The sequence below is a fragment of the Amblyraja radiata genome, chromosome 34 (genome assembly GCF_010909765.2).
Source record: "Amblyraja radiata isolate CabotCenter1 chromosome 34, sAmbRad1.1.pri, whole genome shotgun sequence".
Lineage (NCBI taxonomy): Eukaryota > Metazoa > Chordata > Chondrichthyes > Rajiformes > Rajidae > Amblyraja > Amblyraja radiata.
The window spans coordinates 14,910,067-14,932,108 of NC_045989.1; the positions used below are offsets into that span (position 1 = coordinate 14,910,067).

Consider the following 22,042-nt stretch of genomic DNA (forward strand, 5'->3'; position numbering starts at 1 on the left):
CAAGTATTATTACTTTCTCACCCAGTTATCACATTACATTCTTGTCCAGTCATCAGTAGAGACGGCCTGCTAGGGCTGGTGTTGAGCCAGCCGGGCCCAGCATCGAGTCGAGATGTGGGGTTCAGGGCTGCACCACTGACCAGCACAGTGGGTGCAGCAGCAGCTACTCCCCATAGAGCAAGATCCTCAGGCAGCTACATCAGCTACACAGCACAGCAACACACATCAACAAGAAGGGCAGTGGTTCATGCCAGATTTGTAGCACACCAGCGACATTAGCAGAGATGATGGGCATGCTTGAACTTCTCAATGAAGCAGCACTGGTCAGCAATGAACTTCTATGCATGTATAAAATGCTAAAATGACCCATTTAGTACCAAATCCATTCCTGGGAATTTACCATGAGCTCTGAGCAATGTACCAGCATATTGTCAATATCCAAGAATGGTGGATAATCTAATTTCTTAAGAATAATAATTTCACACTTGCAAAATAGTAAAGTTGTTCTATTACCTTTGGTCATTGCAAGTTGGTGATTTAAATATCTAATTTCACGGGCGCAGTCCTCTTGTTTGTGTTGCATTTCTTCTAACTTCCTTCCTCGTGCGTTATAAAGTATTTGTAACTGTGCAAACCGATGGGCTTCTGTGGAACCTAGAGAATCGTGGTAACATTTTAAATATTAAAACAAATGAGTGTTAAGCTCAGCAAATGTTAACTTCTTGAATATTCATGCATTTGAAAACAGCTGCAAAAGCAAAAAAAATGCAATGTGTTGATCCTTATTTTAGGGACATTTATCTGGATCTTTCTTACAGAATTCCACTTAATATATAGAACATTCATACCACAATAACAGTCATTCAAACTTTAGCCCATCACCAATACAGATTTAATTTAATCATAGAGAATAGCAAAGATCATAATACATTAATACATCAATAATATTGCTTTGCCGGACACTTGGGCTTGGTCCTGCAAGGCCTACCAGATCTCCTGGTTGCGAACTATTTTAACTTCCCTTCCCATACTTACCTTTCTGTCCTGAGACTCCTCCATTGCCAGAGTCAGGGAAACTGTGCCCATCTGAATTTGCACCCATTTCTTCCCTCACCCTACATTTCTTCCTCTGGCTTCTTCATTCCTTTTGTCTCACATCTTTATTTTTTAAAATCATTTTTGACTTTGTCCAACCATCTGCCTATCAAAACCATCTGGCTGTATTCACCCGTCACTTACCACGCTCTGTCCTGCCCCTCCTCTCTTCCAGCTGTCTTCCTCCCCTCCCTATAATCAGTCTGAAGAAGTGTCCTGACCTGAAACATCACCTTTCCATGTTCTCCAAGTACTGCTACCCCAGCACTTAACCTCTTTTTCCCCCAATAGTACATTAATTAACAAAAGAAGCAAGTTCATACACAGGGGATCAGGGGAAACTTTTTTTTTTTCAATCTCTTACATTGCCGGAGATGCGATTGTTTTCCGGATCGTATCTCCGGTCGCTCTGCAGCTTAACATCATGGAACTCGAGATTGACTTTGAGCCCCACTGCGGGGCCGTGGACTTACCATTGGGAGCCTGCGATCCCTCGCCTGGGATCGATGCTCCAATTGCAGCCTGCGGATTTCAACATTGAGGAGCTCGCAGTCTCGGGTAGAGACTGATGTCGGGAAGCTCCAAAATCGCACGAGGTTCGACCAGCCCCGACCCAGGGTCTGATCGCCAAGCGCAGGGGAGCCGATATCCTCCCCGATGCTGGAGCTTGATTGCCTCGATGCAGAGGGCTCGACCGCCGGCTATGGGAGCCATGATCGTCCTGTCAACAGAATGCTCGAGGCCTCCGACCGCAGAAGAAGGGATGAGATTGAACTTTTTTTTCGCCTTCCATCACAGCGAGGAATGTGAAGGAGTCACTGTGTTGGATGTTTATGTTAAAATGTATTTTGTGCATTGTTGCTTTCTATTGGTATGACTATTGCAAATCAAATTCCTCGTATGTTACAAAACATACTTGGCTAATAAAGTATGATTATAATTATACAGTGAAACTCATACAGACGTTGGATTATGGAAAGTTATTCTATTAATGTTCTGTACATATCTGTTTTACTTTATTTTTAAATGTTAAACAGTCGAAAAATAAAATTTCCCATGAATCTCAATTTCAAGTGAGCGCAGATAACAGAATCAGGCATGGTTAGAGACTGTGGATATCAGTAATTCTAAGGGGTGATTGAGCTGGTGTAGCTTGGGGAGTGACCTGATAGAGGCATATCAAATGAAGATCGCGCAGATTTTAAAAATATTATTTCCCCCCGTGATGGAGGTGTCTATGGCAAAGGGCATGGGTTTAAGTTGAGAGAGGGGAGGATTAGTGGGGATCTGAGGGAGAATTATCTCACATAAGGGTAGAGTGTAGAATGTGTTGACTGAGGAATTGGTGGGGAGGCAGATAAAAACCATTGGACAAGTACAAAAATCACCAAAACATAGACAATGGACCCAGTGCACGCAAATGTGACTAGTACAGTTGTGGGACAAGAAGCTATTTTTTGTGCTCTGCGGGTCTGGACTGGGAGCATGGTAACCAAGTCCCCACCAAATGGGCAGACAGGGAGCACAGCCAACATCACTTGGAAATCAGCGATGATCTATGGAGCCGTTTAAAATAATCATTTTGGTAGCTATACCAGTCCATTTGCCTAATTCTTGGTGATTTCTGAATAGTTGGATAGTGGGTTATCATAGACTTTGCAGGTAAACCTCCATCTCAGAGATTATACATTTGTAAACCAAGTCTTGAGCTATAGTTAGAAAGTGAATAACAAACTTCTATCTGGTTAATTGGCTAAAAGTATTAACTAATTTTCTGAAATGACAGCATTAATTTCAACTCGGATAAAGCAGTGAAATTTCAATTGTCAGTCATACAGCACAAAACCAGGTCCTTCAGTTGGCCTTGTCCATATCAACCAACACATATAGCATTTCTGTGCTGCAGAATTCTATGAAACACTGTGGCATTTTTGCACGCACAATCTCATGCAAACAGCAATATGACATATATATAATAGATAAGCTGTTTCTTCTGCTTTTTCTCAACTCATTTGTAAGCACTTGAATAACACTGGATATAATCTTTGTCTGGGGATCCAAAATGCAAAATTCTAAAAATAATTTCTGACCTTCTCCACTATCCAGGAACTTGCTCTGCTGTTCCTCAAATCTGTTGCCTGCGCCTTGGGCTTCATCCGTTTTAAAAAGCCCTCCAGGTGCATGAGCAGTAGGATAAGGATTATATTTCACTTTGTATAGCTCAGCAGTGTCATTTGAAATAAAATGCTGCAGAAGGAAAACAGAAAATATTGTTGAACCATTAAAATATTCTACATCATAAATGATTGTACAAACGCTACTTTGCAAATTTAACTATATTCTTGACCAATAAAATGCAACACATTTTGAATTTGCCACAAATTAAAAAAAAAAACTCAGCATAAGAAATGCAGATCATATGGCTAGGCAATAAAATTAACAAAAAATAGTAATGGAAAATGTAGATGGTTTATGCATGCAACCAATAGTATAGCTACCTCAGTACTACTAACCCCGCCTTAGTTATCATTTATAATAACGCCTTCTTCTCCCTCTGCGCAGTACAGTAGCAGACTGGGATCAGTGACTACTCATGTATTGTTTAACCCTGTGTTCTCATTAAAGACCATTGTAAAGTTACACGTGTGTAATGACTTATTTACAGAAAATATTAAGCAAATAACCAAATCAATGATTTACAAATGATCTGAATCACAAGGCAAAATGTCAGCCTACTACAATGCCATTACAATAGATTTTAGTGTGTACCTAAACTCATTTGTTAAGTTTATCCATTTTACAGTTTAGTTTGTCACATGTATCGAGGTACAGTGAAACTTTTATTGCATGCTATCCAGTCAGCAAATATTGATGAAGGAAGTTTTCAGAATCAATATATAGAGAAGGGGAAACACTGGATGTACTATTTGGAAATGAGGCAGGGCGAGTGCTTGAAGTTTCGGTGGGAGAGCACTTTGTGGATAACTCGGTGGGCAGCGCGACTTTCGTCAGCAGCGGCCTCTGCAGTCCGTCTGCGTTTTTATTATTTTATGTCTTATGTTTTTATGTAGTTTTTGTTATTTTTGTTGGGGTATGTGTGTGGGGGGGTGGGGGTGGTGTGGGGGGGGGGGTGGGGGTAACTTTTAAATCTCTCCCTGCACGGGAGACCCGACCTTTTCTTTGTCGGGTCTCCGTTGTCGTTGGGGCTGCAACGAGGAGCAGCCTCCAACAGGAAGACCGGGGGCCGTGGTGCCGACTACTCACCTCACCGTCGCGGAGCTGGCCGAGTCCAGAGCGGGTGGAGCTGTGGTGGACGCTGCTGCGACCCGACCCCCGGAGATTCGGTGGCTGCAACTGCGGGTTTGGCGGACCGTGACACCGGGAGCCCGCGGGTCCCTGGAGGGAGACCGCTTTTCAGGGCTTCCGCAACGGCGACTTCTCCCGCCCGAGTTGCGGGGTTGAAGAGCTCCTGGAGCGGGGCTTGGAATGGCTGCGGGACTGCGAGCGCGCGCCGGGGGCTCTAACATCAAGACCCGGTGTGCGGCCTTGCATCACCCGGCGTGGCTTTAATGGCCACGGGACAATTCGCCATCGCCCGCCGGGGGCTTTGACTTTGACTCTGACATCGGGGGGGAGAGTGCAGTGGAGAGATAAGTTTAGTTGGCCTTCCATCACAGCAACGTGATGGATGTTTATGTAAATTATGTTGTGTCTTGGGTCTATTTGTTTGTAATGTATGGCTGCAGAAACGACATTTCGTTTGGACCTCAAGGGGTCCAAATGACAATAAATTGAATTGTATTGAATTGTATTGTGTTTAATGAACAAACATAGAGATGAGCTACCTGTAAATGTTCTGGTTGGTCCCTTTCACTTCCAGGGTATTCTGGCATCTTCTCCAACTGGTCATGTAACTCTTCAATTGGTTCATTTACATAGTCGTGATAGTCAGACGAAGAATAAGAATCAGGCAGCTGGCAATAATTTGATTCGTAGCTTTTCCCACTTACATAGTGCTCATCATTGGTCTTCACACAAGGGAAATTGTGGCCCTTGCTTTTATATGTGAACTGGCATTCATCAATCCTATGGTTTTGATTCCACCCATTGAGATATGGTTCACTCTTGTCCTGCTGTTCATGATCTATTTTTTGTTCATATTCAGCATTGCACAGATAGTCCCTCTGGTATTGGTCATTTTCAATGTAGCCCTGCCCAAAGTAAACATTTTAGGATAAATGCATGAATTTAAATACAGAACTCCAGTTTACAATAAATGTCAATGTTCACAAGAGGGACCACAGACTATTGGGGATCAATTTCCATTGATGAAAGCACTTTTACACCATCAATAAAGTAAGAAAGACCAATGGAAAGCATCTACTTGTAATTAAGTCTACATTTGCACAGTGGCAACCAGGCAAAGGAAAAATAGCAAGAGTTTGAGGCCAACAGGCTCTTTGCAAGGGTAAAAGCCAAGGGTAGTTAAGTACAAGGAACCCATGATGTCGAAGAATTTGAGGATTGGATAAGGTGAAAAAAGGAAGCATACAGCAGATCCACAAAGAGAATGAAAGTTGGAGGGAGACACTGAAAAAAGTAAGAATGTTCAAGAAGGAACTGCAGATGCTGGAAAATCGAAGGTAGACAAAAATGCTGGAGAAACTCAGCGGGTGCGGCAGCATCTATGGAGCGAAGGAAATAGGCAATGTTTCGGGCCGAAACCCTTCTTCAGACAGTAGGTAAGAAACAGAAAGTAAGAAAGTCAATGAGGGGGGATCATGAACCATCATTGACAAAGAGGATTAAATCATTCCAAAGGAGTTTGTAAGTATATTAAGAAGAAAAGGATAACCACGTACAAAAATAGTGCAATTAGGTACAATAGTAATCTGAGCGTGAAGCCAGAGGGTGAGGTCTGCAATTAATATTCTTCATTGGTATTCAAAGGAAATTGGATTTGTAGTTTTAGGAAGGGAAAAGCAAATCTTGAGTACGTCTCCATAAATAATGATAAACTCAGTCTTAATGGGCTTAAATGTGGATAAATCCTCAGGTTGCTACGAGAGGCAGTGGAAGAGATTGCTGGGACCCTGGTTAAGATTTTTAAACCTTCACTGGTCGTAAGAAAGATGTCAGATGATGGAAGACAACAAATGTGATCCCCATTTTCATGAAGAGCAGCAGGGAAAAGCTTGGTAATTACAGACCTGCGAGGCATAGATCAGTAGGTGGGGAGCTATTAGAAAAAAAAACTAGGCTTCTGGATTTACAATTACTTGGAAAGGAAGGGACAAATGAGAGATAACCAGCATAGCTTTGTCAAGGGCAGATCCGGTCTGACCAATCAGAGTTAACGTTTTTGAATAAGTAACAAAGAATTTTGATGAAGACATGATGGTTAAGACTATTATTATTGCACTAAATTTGTTGTTTATTCAGTATGTGTGCATGTGTATACACACACACACACTGAAGATTTTTTCTTCTCCGTTATGCACTATGTTTACATATTCTGTTGTGCTACAGCAAGTAAGAATTTTATTGTCCTATCTGGGACATACGACAATAAAGCACTCTTGACTTGGTAGAGAGGTGGCAGTGCAGATAAATAATGTGGTTAAGGAGGCATATAAGATGCAGGCCTTCATTACTGGTGCACTGAAACAAGAGTAGGGAGTATATGCTCAAATGTTATAAAACATCAATCAGAGCTTAACTGAAGCAATGCATGCAATTCTGATCACAGAAGGACGTGATAGCTCAAGGGCATGTTCAGAGGAGATACAAGGAAGTTGCTTGGGTTGGAGTATTTCAGTTATAAAGAGACTGGAGAGGCTAGGTCTGTGGTTAAGGGTAATTGAGGTATATAAAATTATGTATAGATAAGGTAAACCTCAAAACTTTTCCCCTTATCAGAGGCAAATAAAACCAGAGGACTTGGGGGGGGGGGGTTTAATTCACAAAGAGTGCAGCAAATACCTGGAGTACAGTGCCCGAGTGAGCGGTGGAGGCACAGTCGCTGACAGCATTTCAGAAGTGTCTAGAGTACTTGAATCGCCCATGCATTGATCGCTATGGATCAAGTGCTGGAAGATGGGATTTATACAGATAGATGCCCACTAATTGTTGTGAACATGGTGAGCTAAAATACCTGTTGATGCCTTCCACCAGGCCTTTTGGTGTATGATCATGCTGTATAACAGACGCAATTTAGTCCGAGAGTTCCAAAGGAGATAGAGGGTTGGATTTTAATGTGTTTTAATTTTGTGCTGAAAATGAATTAAATATTTGAATTGTAATGCCACCGTCACAGGAACAAACAAGTAGTTATTAAATATATTAATGGTAGAATCAAACTCTGCATTATTCATTGGCAGAGCAATTCAGTTTGAAAATATTCACATATCCATATAGAAAACCTTGTAAAACCTGGATTTAAATTTGACAGGTTACAGGTCAGTATAGCATCAATATATAAAATAAACAAACAACATTCTCTTCTTATCCAGATACAAAATATCTAATTTCAATGCACTGAAATAGACTTTACTGATGATACATAACTTACTCTATTCTGCCCATTAGGTACTGGTTTTTCAGCTGAATAACTAACTTTATCTGTCAGACTGCTGTTTGCGTCCCGATCATTCCAATTTTCCTTCTGCCCCCAGGTTTGCTCTCCTCTGGAAAAAATAATGAAATACAAGAAATTAAACAGGCATTTTCAATAGGTTTAATTGTACTATTGTCGCATGTACTGAGGTACAGTGAAAAGCTTTGATTGCATGCTATCCAAACACATCAGATGTACCATACAGAGATACAATCAGTTGAAACTCAAGTGCAATAGATGGAGCAATAAGACATGCAGGCTTGACATTTCCTATACATCGAAAAATCTGGCAGTTTAGCTTATACCTGGGGCAGATTCCCTGCAGGAACCACACTTTCCAATACATTGAACAGGCACTGCTCATACCTTTCATTAGACTTTTAAGCTTTTAAAATTGTGTAATCCAATATCAAATGCTGGAAGAACTCAGCAGATCAAACAATATCAGTAGAGACAAGCAGTTGATGGTTTGGGTCAAAACTGTGCATGAGAACATATCAGGAAGAGAAAAGATTGCCAACATATAGCAACGTGCTGTGGGTGGATAGGTTAAATATGTAGTAGGTGAAAAATGGAACCAGATGGGATGGAGGGAAGATGGAATCAGCTGGGGGAGGGATTGGGACTAGCAGGTGATAGGTGGAACCCGTTGGGGAAGGGACCGAAGGAGCTCCCACACACACTCAACTGTCCACCTTGTTTTCTTCTTTCTTTATTCACCTTTCCCATCCCTTCCACCATCAGCCCCTCCCCAACTGGTTCCACCAACGTGTACCAGCCTCGACCCTATCCACTTCGTACTGTAATCTAACGACAATATTTCCTCTTCTCCGCCCTCCATCCCCCCCCCCCACTCCTGTCCTGATGCAGGGTGTTGCAGATGCTGCTTGACTCAAGGGTTCTTCTAGCTTCCTGCGATTTGTTCCAGATTCCAGCATCTCTTTTGCCTTCTTCAAATCAATATTGACGCTGATATCAGGCAAAAATAATGAAATACAAATTCATAACAAGAAGAGTTGAGTATAGGAGCAAAGAGGTCCTTCTGCAGTTGTACAGGGCCCTGGTGAGACCACACCTGGAGTATTGTGTGCAGTTTTGGTCTTCAAATTGAGGAAGGACATTCTTGCTTTTGAGGGGGTGCAGCGAAGGTTCACGAGGTTAATTCTCCGGATGGCGGGACTGTCATATGTTGAAAGAATGGAGCAACTGGGCTTGTATACACTGGAATTTAGAAGGATGAGAGGATATCTTATTGAAACATAAAAGATTAATAAGGGATTGGACATACTTGAGGTAGGAAACATGTTCCCAATGTTGGGGGAGTCCAGAACCAGGGGCCACAGTTTAAGAATAAGGGGTAAGCCATTTAGAACGGATATGAGTAAAAACTGTTTCACCCAGAGTTGTGAAACTGTGGAATTCTCTGCCTCAGAAGGCAGTGGAGGTCTATAAGCGAGTTCGGTATTCCGACTGCCCAGGTCATAGGTCACTCGCGATAAATATTCTTGGCAACTGTGCTGCTGCATGACTACAGACCTGCATTTCATCCGTAGCAGGATCGACCCGAGTCTCTGGTGATGCAAGCACTGCTGAACCATCTCCGTCCCCATCCGAGTGCCCCACCCCCGTAAGGGGGCGGACGGAGACGTCTGGAGCGACCCTGGACCTATGGGAGTCAGGCGGGAGCGGCAGCCCAGGCCCACAGCCAGCGCAGAGAAGAAGCACCAACCCCAACCCAACTCTGCCTGACCCGCCGGGTTAACCGACAGCCCTGGACCGGGTTAACCGGGAGCAGCGGCCCAGGCTTACAGCCAGCGCGGAGAAGAAACGCTAATTCCACTGCTCCGGGCTGGTGTCCCGTCAGTCCAGGGCTGTAGGTTAACCCGGCGGGGCAGGCAGAGTTGAGCTGGGGTTGGAGCTTCTTCTCTGCGCTGGCTGTGGGCCTGGCCGCCTCCCCATTGGTCCGGGGTCGGCCCGAACGTTTCCGGCCGCCCCCAGATGGAGGTGGGGCACTTGGGAGGGGACGGGGATGGTCCAGTGGCGGCTCAGCGACGCCGGAGACCCAGGTTCGATCCAGGCTGCGGACGAGGCGCAGGTTTGTGTGCATGCAGCGGCACGGTTGCCGAGAGTGTCTATCGCGAGTGACCTTTGACAAATCCCATGATTCCTTGCGTTTTTTGGAATACCTAACTTGCTTATTCTCTGGATGCTTTCAAGAGAGAGTTAGATAGGGCTCTTAAAGTAGCGGAGTCAAGGGATATGGGGAGAAGGCTGGAACGGGGTTTTGATTGTGGTTGATCAGCCATGATCACAATGAATGGCGGTGCTGGCTCGAAGGGCTGAATGTCCTACTCCTGCACCTATTGTCTATCAGAAATAATTTTATTTCACTGGACATTTGATTGGATTATTATGTTTCCCAATATTTAATGGTCCCCAATATTTATCACTTATTTTCTCTTCTCTACTTCATAATTATAGTTATTTTGAAATGTTGTCTGCTTTCCACTTACCCAACCCTTCAACTAAATTAATAGCTTAAATACTAACACTAACAATAAACATAGTTCTAAAGAAATGGACCAATTTTTATAAAAAACCTGTTATTAGCACTGCATCGAGAGTAATTCAGCTCTGGGGAACAAATGTCTCTGCTGTCTTCGAGCATATCATCAGGAAGACCGGTCATCAATAGCTGGTGTAGCTGAATATAAAAACAATAAATAAAACATCAGTATAACAATCAAATTGATATCATTTAGACTTCCACCAAATGTCATATTTTCTTGCTATACAGCACAATGAAAAGTACGCTATGCCCGTGTTCAGAATGGAATCCTTTCCTAATAATGATAGGGGAGACCCCAGAGTCTGGTGAACCAATCAGGCTTTTCTGTGGCCACAAGCGAGACTCTAGGATAAAGGTTACCTTTCCTTATCATACAAATCATTGGCAGTTAGAATATAACGTAGGGAAAGATGTGTGCACACTGTTAAGCAGATTATAAAAATTGTGGGTTTTTTAAAGTAATTAGTACGTGCTGGAGTACAAAGGTGTGCTGGTTTATGATATTCAGAAATTAAACATGTAGAAATTAAACATGTAGATATAGTAAGTAATTCAGAAAGCAAATAAAGCAATGACTTTGACTGCAGGAGTAAAATGTCCCTTTAAAATCTGTATCTAAAGCAGCATATATTTGCCTTGGAGTCAATGCAGCAAAGATTTACTAAGTTGATCCCTGGGATAAGGAAAGGCTGAGCAAGACAGACTGGCATGGATTTAATCGAGACATACAAGATGCTGAACAAGATTGATAAGGTAGAAACAAAGAGATTGTTTCCTCCAACCAATGTACCCGGAACTAAGAATAACTCAAGGCCTTTCGCACAATTGCCTACATCTGTCAGTGTATTGATGACTTAAGATGGGATATTTTGTTACAGCTGTACAAGGCTGCTGAGGCCATAGTTGGGGTATTGCATTCAGTTTTGGTCACCCTGCTATTGTTAAGCTGAAGTCCAGAGAAGATTTACAAGAAGGTTGTCAGGACTTGAAGGCCTAAGCTACAGCGAGAAGATGGGCACGTTAGGACTGTATTCCATGGAGTATAGAAAAATAAGAGATCATAGGGAGGTGTATAAGATCATGAGGGGAATAGATAGTCTAAGTACATACAAGGTTGGAATTTATAAGATTTTACAACATTAAATGCATCAGAAGATATAGGACTGTGGCAGAAATGTGGACTTGAGACGCAGGATAATCCATGATCTTATTGAATAGCAGAACAGACCTTGAGACTTCAGAATGATTTAAAAGTCTGTGCTAGTGTGAATTTCAATTAAACCAAAATGAATCTTAGAAAAGATAGGAAATGCAGCAGAGGCAGAAGTGGGTTGGGCGTTTACCTCCTGTTCTCGTTCATAATCTTCTTTGTCATACTCTTCCTCTGCATGTTGAATTGGCAAAGTCGTACTGTCAAAGTCTATGGACATCTTAGATGACTTGGTAAAACAAACCTAATAATGTAATAACATTCCAACTATTTCATTTGAAAATCAAATCATAAAAGATCACAAACAAATTTCAAAAATAATTACTTTGATAACAATAGTAACATTTATTATACATGTTTGCATGTTGTTACAGAACATCAGCAATCAGTTGGTGAAACACCTTGAATGCTCTCTTAAACATATTCCAATGCTTCACCCTCCATGAACTTCAGATCATCCAGATTATATCTTATACTAAGGCATATTTATAATTTAGCCTTGGTTCCATTCACTCCAGGATTGCAAGATATGCAAGGTACACAAAATTGCTGGGGGAACTCAGCGGGTGCAGCAGCATCTATGGGTGCAAGATATGCACCCTTCTTCTGGCTGATGCTGATAATAATTATGTCTATACTAGCAATTGTCCAATCATGGTATCAGAATACATTAATCTGATGACAATGACATCTAAAATTATAAAAGCAATGGAAAACACTAAACTTGGGACTTCTACTGATTGAGGCATCACTCAAAAGTGGCAAAACACTTGATGTGTTTAAACCAGACCATCCTATTTTATACTTAATAAAGGAGCTTTTTTCTGTTGCCTTGTGAATTGCATTACAAATATACAGTACTACTTTGATTTTTAATGAGTGACATACATCCAAAGAAATATATTTACAACCAAACTGATAAAAAAACATAGAATCCATTCCTCGTGGATCCTTTTCCATCACTCAACAAGTGTATCAATACGTTTGATTAAAATACATGTTATAAAATCTGAACTCATTGAATAAACGACTGGGAACTTGGCCTGTAGCCTTGTTGAGGTGTTAACACAAGTAGATAAACCAACATTTAAAGCTGATGCTGGTTAATTATGGAGTTTGAAGCTGATTCGTCAATGTTCTTTCCAACAGCAGCAAAACTCAAAATTACTGAAACTTACCTAATGTTGAAACCAACGTTGCAAACAGCGATCTTTTCATTCTGGTGCCCTGGCGACTGGGTTATATATCATTGACCACAACGCATTCCACTGCCAGCAATTCATCCTTCAGCCTCATCGCTCCTCCATTAACGTCCACAAGAATAACAACCGCCACCAGTGCAACCGAACTTGAAAACCTCACGTCGCGACGTTGGATGATCGACATCGGATACAGCCACTAACAAGGAAGGACCGAGATTTGAACCAGACTGTTCTCAAATCAGATTGCATGGGCGGGACTTCCGGTAGCGGGCTTGGTTGCGCGGTGCCGCTGGTCCCCACAGGCTGGAGAAGCTGGCGCTCGAGCGCCGCGGGAAAAGCGCGGCCGCCCACCAGCCGCGGGCTCGTCTACGGAGCGGGCGTCCATTGGCCGCGGCTTCATCCATAGGGCGGGCGCCCGGTGTGATATCGAACATCTTCGTCTTGATTAACCGTCTCGGAAGCAACTGTAGATCCGCTCTGATTATGATCTTTGCTGTAGATGCTGGTTTACATCGTGGATAGACACAAAATGCTGGAGGAACTAACTCAGCGGGACAGGCAGGCAGCATCTCTGGAGAGAAGGAATGGGTAACGTTTCGGGTAGAGATCCTTCCTCAGACTGAGAGTCAGAACCAAAGATTATAGAGCAGAGCTATCTTTGGTCAGAACTGTCGTCGGAGAGAGGAGGAGAATTTTGTTTAACAGTTCAGGTTGCAGAGTTTAACAGTTTAACAGTTCAGGTTGCAGAGTCTTTCTGGGAAAGAGTCTGTCTGTGGTGGATTTTATCCAGTTTACAAAGACAGTTAGGGAGAGAATGTAAAATAGAAGTGCAAGAGGCTAGGTGCTGGAATCTGGCATAACAAACAATATGCTGGAGGGTCTGGACCTGAAACTTCACCCATTCCTTTTCTCCAGAGATGCTGCCTGTGGAGCTGAGTTACTCCAACAGTTTATGTCTATCTCCTCGTATACTGGAGGAACTCGGCGAATCTTGAACTCGGCGGGTCGAGCAGCATCTGGGGGGGGCGGAAAACGATGGACAGTCAATGTTTCGAGTCACAAGTTATTGGTGTAGAATTAGGCCTATCAAATCTACTCCGCTATTCAATCATGTCTGATCTATATCCCCCCCTAGCCCCAATCTCCTGCCTTCACCCCATAACCTTTGACACCTGTACTAATCAAGAATTTCTGCCTTAAAAATATCCACTGACATGGCCTCCACAGCCTTCTGTGGCAAAGAATTCCACAGATTCACCACCCTCTGACTAATCTCCTTCCTAAAAGAAAGTCTAATTCTGAGGCTATGACCTCTAGTTCTAGGCTCCCCGCATCCACTCTATCCAAGCCTTTCACTATTCTGTATGTTTCAATGAGGTCCCCCTTCATTCTTCTAAACTCCAGCGAATACAGGCCCAGTACCGACAAATGCTCATCGATTAACCTAAACTTTCCTGGGATCATTCTTGTAAACTCCTCCGAACCCCCTCCAGAGCCAGCACATCCTCAGATATGATGTCCAAAATTGCTCACAATATTCCAAATGTGGCTGTACAGAACCATATAGACATGTAGGACATATGCAGCAGGTCAGGCAGTGCTACAAAAGAGGAAAAGCAGAACCACATCACAAATCGATGTAAGTGTTTTCAGACTTCTTGCAGCTATAGATTTGTTAGTTGGAGTCTCATCACGTGTGTGTGCTGGTACTTGCTATGAAAGCAAAGGGAAGCTCTGATTCAAGAATCATAAGAGATTAAAACCTTGAAAGAATGCAATGCCGCCACTGGTGCCATGGTCAATTATACTGGAGAAGGAGATATAAAGTGGTATTGAGAGTATTAAATGCATTGTATTGCATGCACATAGAAGCCCTGTACATGACAAGGAGCACAGCACCAAACAACTAGCCACCCATGGGCCCAGGCAGTACCTGCTTCACTTCACCTTTGGAATATCATGGGGTCCACATTGACCTCATTAGTCACCTTGGAACCCACAGAACTAGAATGGAAGCCAGTGACTCTTGTTCCTGAGAGTTACCAAATTTAAGACGGAATTGATTGCAGCCACAAAGAGGTGAAAACGTAAGGCAGCAATCAATGACTGTTGTGTTCATGCCAGTCAATTAAGGGTTGAGCCTGATCTTGCCGTCCAGCTGATGCCTGCAAATTTTGCTGGTTGTAGCACATTGCTGTTTTCGCGTATTAATAGACAATAGGTGCAGGAGTAGGCCATTCGGCCCTTCAAGCCAGAACCACCATTCACTGTGATCATGGCTGATCATCCGCAATCACGTGGATTTCAAGTCTGAAGGAGACGGATCTGAAGCCAACACAAAGGCTCGAGATCCTAAAAACACATATGATTCCAAGGATTTATTACCACCTCATCCTGGCGGAAGCATCGCAAAACACCGTCATAAAACTAGGCAATATAATTAAGAAGGCAGTGAAGGAAATATTACATCTTCCTGCAGAAACAACAGACGGAATTCTATATTCCAAAAACAAGGACGGCTGCCTCGGGATACCAAAACTGGAAGTGCAAATCCCATCAGCAATAATCCGAAAACCCGAGTCCCTGGAAAGATCAGAAGATGCAGTCATCTCGGCATCATTTCAGTTCCGGGGTAATAACAATGTGGAGCACATTAACAAACTGAGAAACCTCAAAGTGCTAAGAGAAATCGAAGAATTTCTCGAACCCGCTCAATCGAATGACAACGAAGAGGCGGGCCTCTCAACCATTGTGGAAATGGAAGAAAGTTTACCCGAAGCGGAAGGAACCGCCAAACCCGTAAACAAATATGCGGAATGGCGCAGATGGGAGTTCGAAAAATGGACCAAGCTTTTGGCCCAGGGCCCCGGCATCCACTACTACAAGAACGACCCGACATGGCTGTATGGGCATCATAAAATGAAGCAGTCTCTATTCATTAAGAGACTGCTACTGAGGTGCAACTTATACCCCACAAGATGCACCATTTCATATGACCGCACCAACATGGCCAAACTGTGCAGAAGATGTGCAATGGCCAACGAAACGTTGGCACACATCTCAGGACAATGTCTCGCAGTCAAAAACGCACGAATTAAGCGCCATAATAAGATCTTGGAAAAACTGAAGGCGCAGGTTGCTAAGCACGAATGGGATGTACACATCAAACCGAGGTTCAGGACGGAGGATGGAAGACTATGGCAGCCCGACTTGATCTTTGTCAAAGGATAGGAAGTGGCAGTGGTCGATGTTACAGTGAGGTACGAGAGCAACAATATGGAACTGGAGTGTGCATGGAAGGAAAAGACCGAGAAATACGAGCATCTGAGGGGACAGATTGCCGAAGTGACCAAAGGGACAACGATCAAATTCTTTGGATTCGTTATGGGTGCTCGTGGAAAATGGCACGCTTGGAACGACACCCTGATGGAATTCCTGAAGCTTGAAAAATACAAATCCTTTGCATAAAATCTGGCGGACTTCACAATTGCCCTTACATTGGACATTTTGAGGATCTTCAATGAGGGAGTTAGGTGAAAGAGAGGGGAGAGCGAGTTAAGGGAAAGAGGGGGGAGAGAGAGAGGAGAGGGGGAGAGAGAGGAGAGAGGGAGAGTGAGGTGGGAGGGAGAGGGGAGAAAGGGGAAGAGAGGAGGGGGGAAAGAGAGAGGGGGAGAGAGGAGAGAGTGAGGGGGAGATGGGAGAGAGAGGGAGTGAGAGGAGAGAGAGAGAGGGGAAAGAGGTGAGGGGAGAGAGCGAAAGAGAGGGAGAGGAGAGAGAGAGGGATGAGAGTGAGGTGGGAGAGAGAGGGGAGAGAAAGAGGTGGAGAGGGGAGGGAGAGAGAGGAAAGAGGGCGAGAGAGAGGGAGAGAGAGGGGGGGAGGGAGAGAGAGGGGGATAGAGAGGCAGGGCTGCCAACCCCCATGCATTGAGCGTGAGAATCACGCATTTCGCCAAATTCTCACGCTGATCACAAATTTCTCTCGCTCTGTTGTGAGAAATTCTGTGATCAACGAAAATTTCAAAACTCATATCAACTGCATGGGCCGCGGGTGTTGAGAGCAGAAGCAGCGGCGGGGCCAGATGCGGACGGGGAGCGGGGCTGGCGAGTGTTTGCTGGACTGGCGAGTTGCTCACTGCAGCTTCGGCCATGGAGCAGCCTCAGTGCAAGGCGTCGGAAGCGTTGCGCCGCTGCCGTGAGAGTCTCTGTGCCAAATTCACCCAGGCTGGCTGCGGTTCGGTGTATCCAGGAGAACAACCAGTGGCTGCTGGAAGTAAGTACCAAGCACTGGGTAGAAACGGAGGAAGATAGTGGAATTCAAATGTGGGTGGTTGGAGAAAGCACCCTGCTTGCCTGCTAGATTTTCACTTACTGTAACTGCAGGAAAAATGTTCCCGATGTTGGGGGAGTTATGAACCAGAGGTCACAGTTTAAGAATAAAGGGGGGGGGGGGGGCAGTTGGGACTGAGATGAGGACAAACTTTCTTCACACATAGAGTTGTGAATCTGTGGAATTATCTGCCACAGAAGGCAGTGCATGCCAATTCACTGGATGTTTTCAAGAGAGAGTTACATTTAGTTCTTGGGGCTAACGACATCAAGGGGTGTGGGGAAAAAACAGGAAAGGTACTGATTTTAGATGAATAGCTATGATCATATTGAATGGCAGTGCTGGCTCGAAGGTCCGATGGCTATTCCCGCACCTATTTTCTATGTTTCTATGCTTGAGTATGAGGCAATAAAACTAGATCACTTGATTTTGACGGATTCATGCATGGTGGAAGTATAATGTAGTCATAGAGTGATACAGTGTGAAAACAGGCCCTTCGGCGCAACTTGCCCACAACCGCCAACATGTCCCAGCTACGCTACCTGCTTTTGGTCCATACCTCCAAACCTATCCTATCCATGTATCAGTCTAACTTTTTATTAAATGTCGGGATGGTCCCTGCCTCAACTACCTCCTCTGGCAGCTTGTTCCATACACCCACCACCTTTTGTGTGGATAAAGCTACCCCTTAAAAAGTTACCTCTTAAAAATACTTCATACAAAAAACATTGAAATCATACTTCTAAAATGCACTAAAACATGATTTTAATACGTCAAATTTCAAAAAGTTTCTACCCTGGTAGGGGGGACGCCCTTCTTCCACACCCTCTCCCCACTCGGATGCTCCACTCCCTCACCGGGTACCCCCAAGGCCAGTGATCAGTGATAGCTCAGCCTCCCCCCCTTCAAAAACGTTCCAATCCAATTTAAAGCATATATATTGCATTCAAGTGTAAGTTAAAAGACTCGCTACAGCATGCACCATATTGCACAATTTCAAGCTGAAAAATGCAAAAGTTCCATACCAATGTGAGGGGGACACCCTCCTCCCACCCCCTCCTCCCACCCCCTCCCCCCCGGTCGCTATGCTCCCTCGGGCTTTGTCTCTCGGAATTTCTCACTCCCAACTGTCACCCAATGTTGGCAGCCCTGCATTTACACTATCTTTAACCATGAGTGAAGTTCCAGAAGACTGAAAGGTGGCAAATGTATACTGTTATTTAATAAGAGCAGCAAGGATAAGCCAGGGACAAGACCATTTGGCCAGACATCAGTGGTGGGAAATTTGTTGACAATTTGGCCCAAAAAGCATGTGTCCACGCTCTATGATTCAAAAATAATTATAATCTATTCGCCAATTACATTAAATCTGTGCTGTTGTGTTACCTCAAGTCAAGTTGAGGTTATTGTCACGTACACAAGTACGGCAGGGTACAGGTACAATGAAAATCTTGCTTGCAGCGGGCATATAAATGCAGACAAAAATGTAAATTGGATCCAAATAGTACTATTGATATGTAGATTGTGGACAAGATAATAGAGATGAATTTCCTCATTAGTGAGATGGTATATGCAATGATTTAGTATTTTCACTAGAGGGAGAAATATTGGTATAAAGGGTGAAAAGATACATAGTGAAGAAATCCAGCCTCTGGAAATTCAGATGATGATTCATAATAAATGCTCAAAGCCGTGTTTTCTATCGAATTAATTCAATTACATAATTTAAAGTTATTTCAGGAGAAAGGAACAGAAGCGAATCATTATTATCAAATTCATTATACCATCAAGTCTTTCAAAAAGCTAGGAATATGAAGTACAATGAAGCAGGCCCTTTGGCCCAGCTTGTCCATGCTAACCAACTTAGCTTTCTGGGCATCCCATTTGCTTGCATTTGGCCCATGTGGAGCAATATTTTATTTATTTCACATTGTTAGAGTATTAAAGGCATAGAACAATACAGCTGTCCACAATATCTAGACTACATAAAACCATTTTGTTACAGGAATTGGTGGATATTTGGAGAAAAAAATAGGTTGCTGGGAATGGTGATATGCACTTGAACCAGCATGGACTCTGTACGAAATAGCCTATAAGTTGTAAGAAAAAATGGAAAGAGAAGATAACACAGGGAACTGTGAAGTAGCAATGAATAAAATAATCTTTTATTTTTCACAAAGGTGCATAGCAGGGCTGCACTGTTGTAATATTTACAAATGACACATTGCATTCATAATCATGCAACATTTATATTTTTCAGAATTTAAAAATACTTTATTAATTGCAGTAAACACTTGGGTGTGGATGGACTTATCATGCAATGGAAATACCTTGTATTCATTCTGTAAAGTTTGGCACAACGCTGAACTGTGCCAGTCATGGGAAAAAAGCAATAATAGAAATTTCACAATCGTACCATGCTTTGATAAAAGGATGAAAAAGAGTCAAATTTATATTGTACTCCAGTGTTGAAACCGGCCAAAAATATTTAAAAATATTATTCTCCTGGAATTCTAATTTACTATTAATTATTCTTAATGATATATAGTGAGGAGATGCATTTATAACAAGCCACTTCCAAAATTATCTAAGATATATATTTTATCATTTACAAAAGGATGTATAACTTTGTACAGTTCTTAAAGATATTTTTCTATCAGCTTCAATTTGTTAGTATATCATGTAATTTGAAAGTGTAAAATTGTTCCATTAGAAATACTCAACTTTGACTTAAGATGCATAAATATACACATTCACACGTGATAAATCTTCTAACATTAGAGAACAGAAAATAGTAAAGCCCCAAGTTAGTAAAGTGCTTTTTAAAGCTGTAATAGAATTGGTACTTGAAATTCAAACGGTATTGGTACAGAAAAGCAATACCAAATTCCATTCCATTTCCTAAGGGTTTTTGGATAAAATTCTGTTTCAAGACACTGAACCTATGTGTAGCAAAATCATTTGGGGATTTTTTTTGTAAAAAAACATGTACATATGCAGTATTATATCTATAGAATCAAGGCACGTTTTCGTGGTCTACAGTTCGTTAGGATTGGCTTATGCTTGTTTTTGAAGCCAGTGTGCTTAGAAATAAACAATTAAACATTCACACATTGTATAGGTTACACTTCATTATTTCACGATTTATATCTCTAAAATATTATCTATTGTGTACAATGACAGTAAAGCAATTATCTATCCACTTCTAACAAATACTTAAGTCAGAAGTGCAAAATGATCAAGACAATTGCAGTCTGAAATTTTTATTTCTTGAAAGAAACTGCACAGATAGTGAACGTTTTTCCTTTGACACAGATTAGCTTTTTTACATTCCAACAGGCGCAATGGCTAAAACTGAAAGCAAAGTCTCTTAATTTGAAGTTTGTTCTCCTAGACATTTTTTTTAAGGTACAGTTCATTTCCCGATGAGATAATTGGCAGCTGGTTATCCACGTGGTAGCTGATCAGATGGCTGACACTGTCAAATAAACGGTCCTTTGTTCTCACCTTTATAAGAAAAGGTGCAAACATTTAGTAAAATAAATAAAAAGTAATCTCATGCAAAATTCAACGTGTTTTATAATAATAAATCTTGCCTGGCAAAGGCTGCAAAATACATTTCCGGGTTTAAGGTAGTTAAAAGCAATAAGATAAATATTATTAAACTTTGAATTGGATGTGAAAAAAACTATTCACTCAAACTGACAACTTGTTAGCTGTTGGTATGAATTATATTCAATACAGAAATGACAATGATTAAATACAATTAGAAACTGACTTAATCATTGAGTCATACAGCATGGGACAGGCCCTTCGACCCAACCTGTCCATGCCAACCACGATGCCCATTTAAGCTAGTAACATTTGTTTGCATTTGATAAGTCTGGTGAGACCTTATTTGGAGTACTATGGGCAGTCTTGCTTGCCGAGGTATAGGAAGGATGTTATTAAGTTGGAATGGGCACAGAAGAGATTCATAAGGATGTTACCAGAACTTAAAAGCTTGAGTTACAGGAAGAGGCTGGTTAGGCTGGGACTTATTTTTCTATGGAGCATCGGAGGCTCAGAGGTGACCTTATTGCAATATATAAAACCATGAGGGGCTTGAATAAAGTGAACACTTTCCAGATTAGTGTATTCTAAAACTAGAAGACATAGGTTTCAGATGGGAGGGACCTCACTGACGTTTATAAAGAATTTTGCGTTCCAAAATGTAAGCAAATAAATTTGAGTTTAGTAAAATTAAATATTGTTCCATTACATTATAGAGCAAGGTGTTTTTTTCGTCATAAGGAACAAGGTTTGACAATTAAGCTTCTAACCGTCCTTCCATAAGCTAGGGTACTGTCTCATTCACTTTTATCCCATTAGGGACATTGGACTTGTCCATGGAACTGGTGCACTACAATGCTGAGAACTATATTCTGCAGTTTGTATCTTTGCCTTTGTTCTAACTATTATACTTGAGTTTGGCTTGATTGCATTTATGTACAATATTATCTGATTTGATTGGATAACATGCAAACAATACCTTGGTATGTGACAATAATAAACCTAAAAAAATTGAAATGCACATGTAATTATTTTTCTTTTCAAAAAGCAGCACTTTGTCTTTAAATCTTACCATGCCTTCAGGGTCCACCAGGAGTAAGTGCTTGGCTTGTCCTCCCTGCAGTCCAGTCAGTACATACTGTTCTGGTGTTGTCATGCTTTCCCGCACCAGAAAGTCACCATCATTTATCAGCAACCTTTCAGCTTCCTGTCTGCTCATCCTTCCGCAATACCAGATTTCCTTCATGAGCAGCTCTCTCATGGAAGAGTGAGTAGCAGGCATGGGGACCACATTTGAACTTTTGGCTGCTGCCCTGTTCTGTGCAACTTCAGTGAATCGGTGCCATGGATGAATAAAGACAAGAGAATAATGAGGCACAGTGGTATTACACCACACACACCAAAAGCAGGATAGGGCATAACAAAAGAGAATATTACGTGGTAGGTGAGGAATCAAAAATTAGTAAGTGAA

The 22,042-nt window shown here is 42.3% G+C and overlaps 2 protein-coding genes across 5 annotated transcripts in view; both read right to left on the reverse strand.

Annotated features, from left to right (window-relative positions):
* The window catches only part of cep152 (centrosomal protein 152), a 46,842-nt gene extending 34,005 nt beyond the window's left edge, over nt 1-12,837 (reverse strand). For 3 of the 4 annotated variants that reach the window (XM_033050623.1, XM_033050622.1, XM_033050620.1), the window contains exons 1-7: nt 12,669-12,837; nt 11,624-11,734; nt 10,312-10,415; nt 7,667-7,781; nt 4,941-5,306; nt 3,186-3,342; nt 514-654 (exon numbers count right to left, since the gene is read on the reverse strand). In XM_033050623.1, the coding sequence (XP_032906514.1) occupies nt 514-654; nt 3,186-3,342; nt 4,941-5,306; nt 7,667-7,781; nt 10,312-10,415; nt 11,624-11,710 (970 nt within the window). In that variant the 5' untranslated portion in view covers nt 11,711-11,734; nt 12,669-12,837. The remainder of the gene's footprint in view (nt 1-513; nt 655-3,185; nt 3,343-4,940; nt 5,307-7,666; nt 7,782-10,311; nt 10,416-11,623; nt 11,735-12,668) is intronic. The other variant, XM_033050621.1, reaches the window with a different exon arrangement.
* Nucleotides 12,838-19,162: 6,325 nt separating this feature from the next.
* LOC116991483 (SHC-transforming protein 1-like) overlaps nt 19,163-22,042 on the reverse strand; it is a 64,248-nt gene continuing 61,368 nt past the window's right edge. Inside the window, exons 11-12 of the mRNA XM_033050113.1 lie at nt 21,644-21,897; nt 19,163-20,526 (exon numbers count right to left, since the gene is read on the reverse strand). Coding sequence (XP_032906004.1) covers nt 20,410-20,526; nt 21,644-21,897 — 371 coding nt within the window. The 3' untranslated portion in view covers nt 19,163-20,409. The remainder of the gene's footprint in view (nt 20,527-21,643; nt 21,898-22,042) is intronic.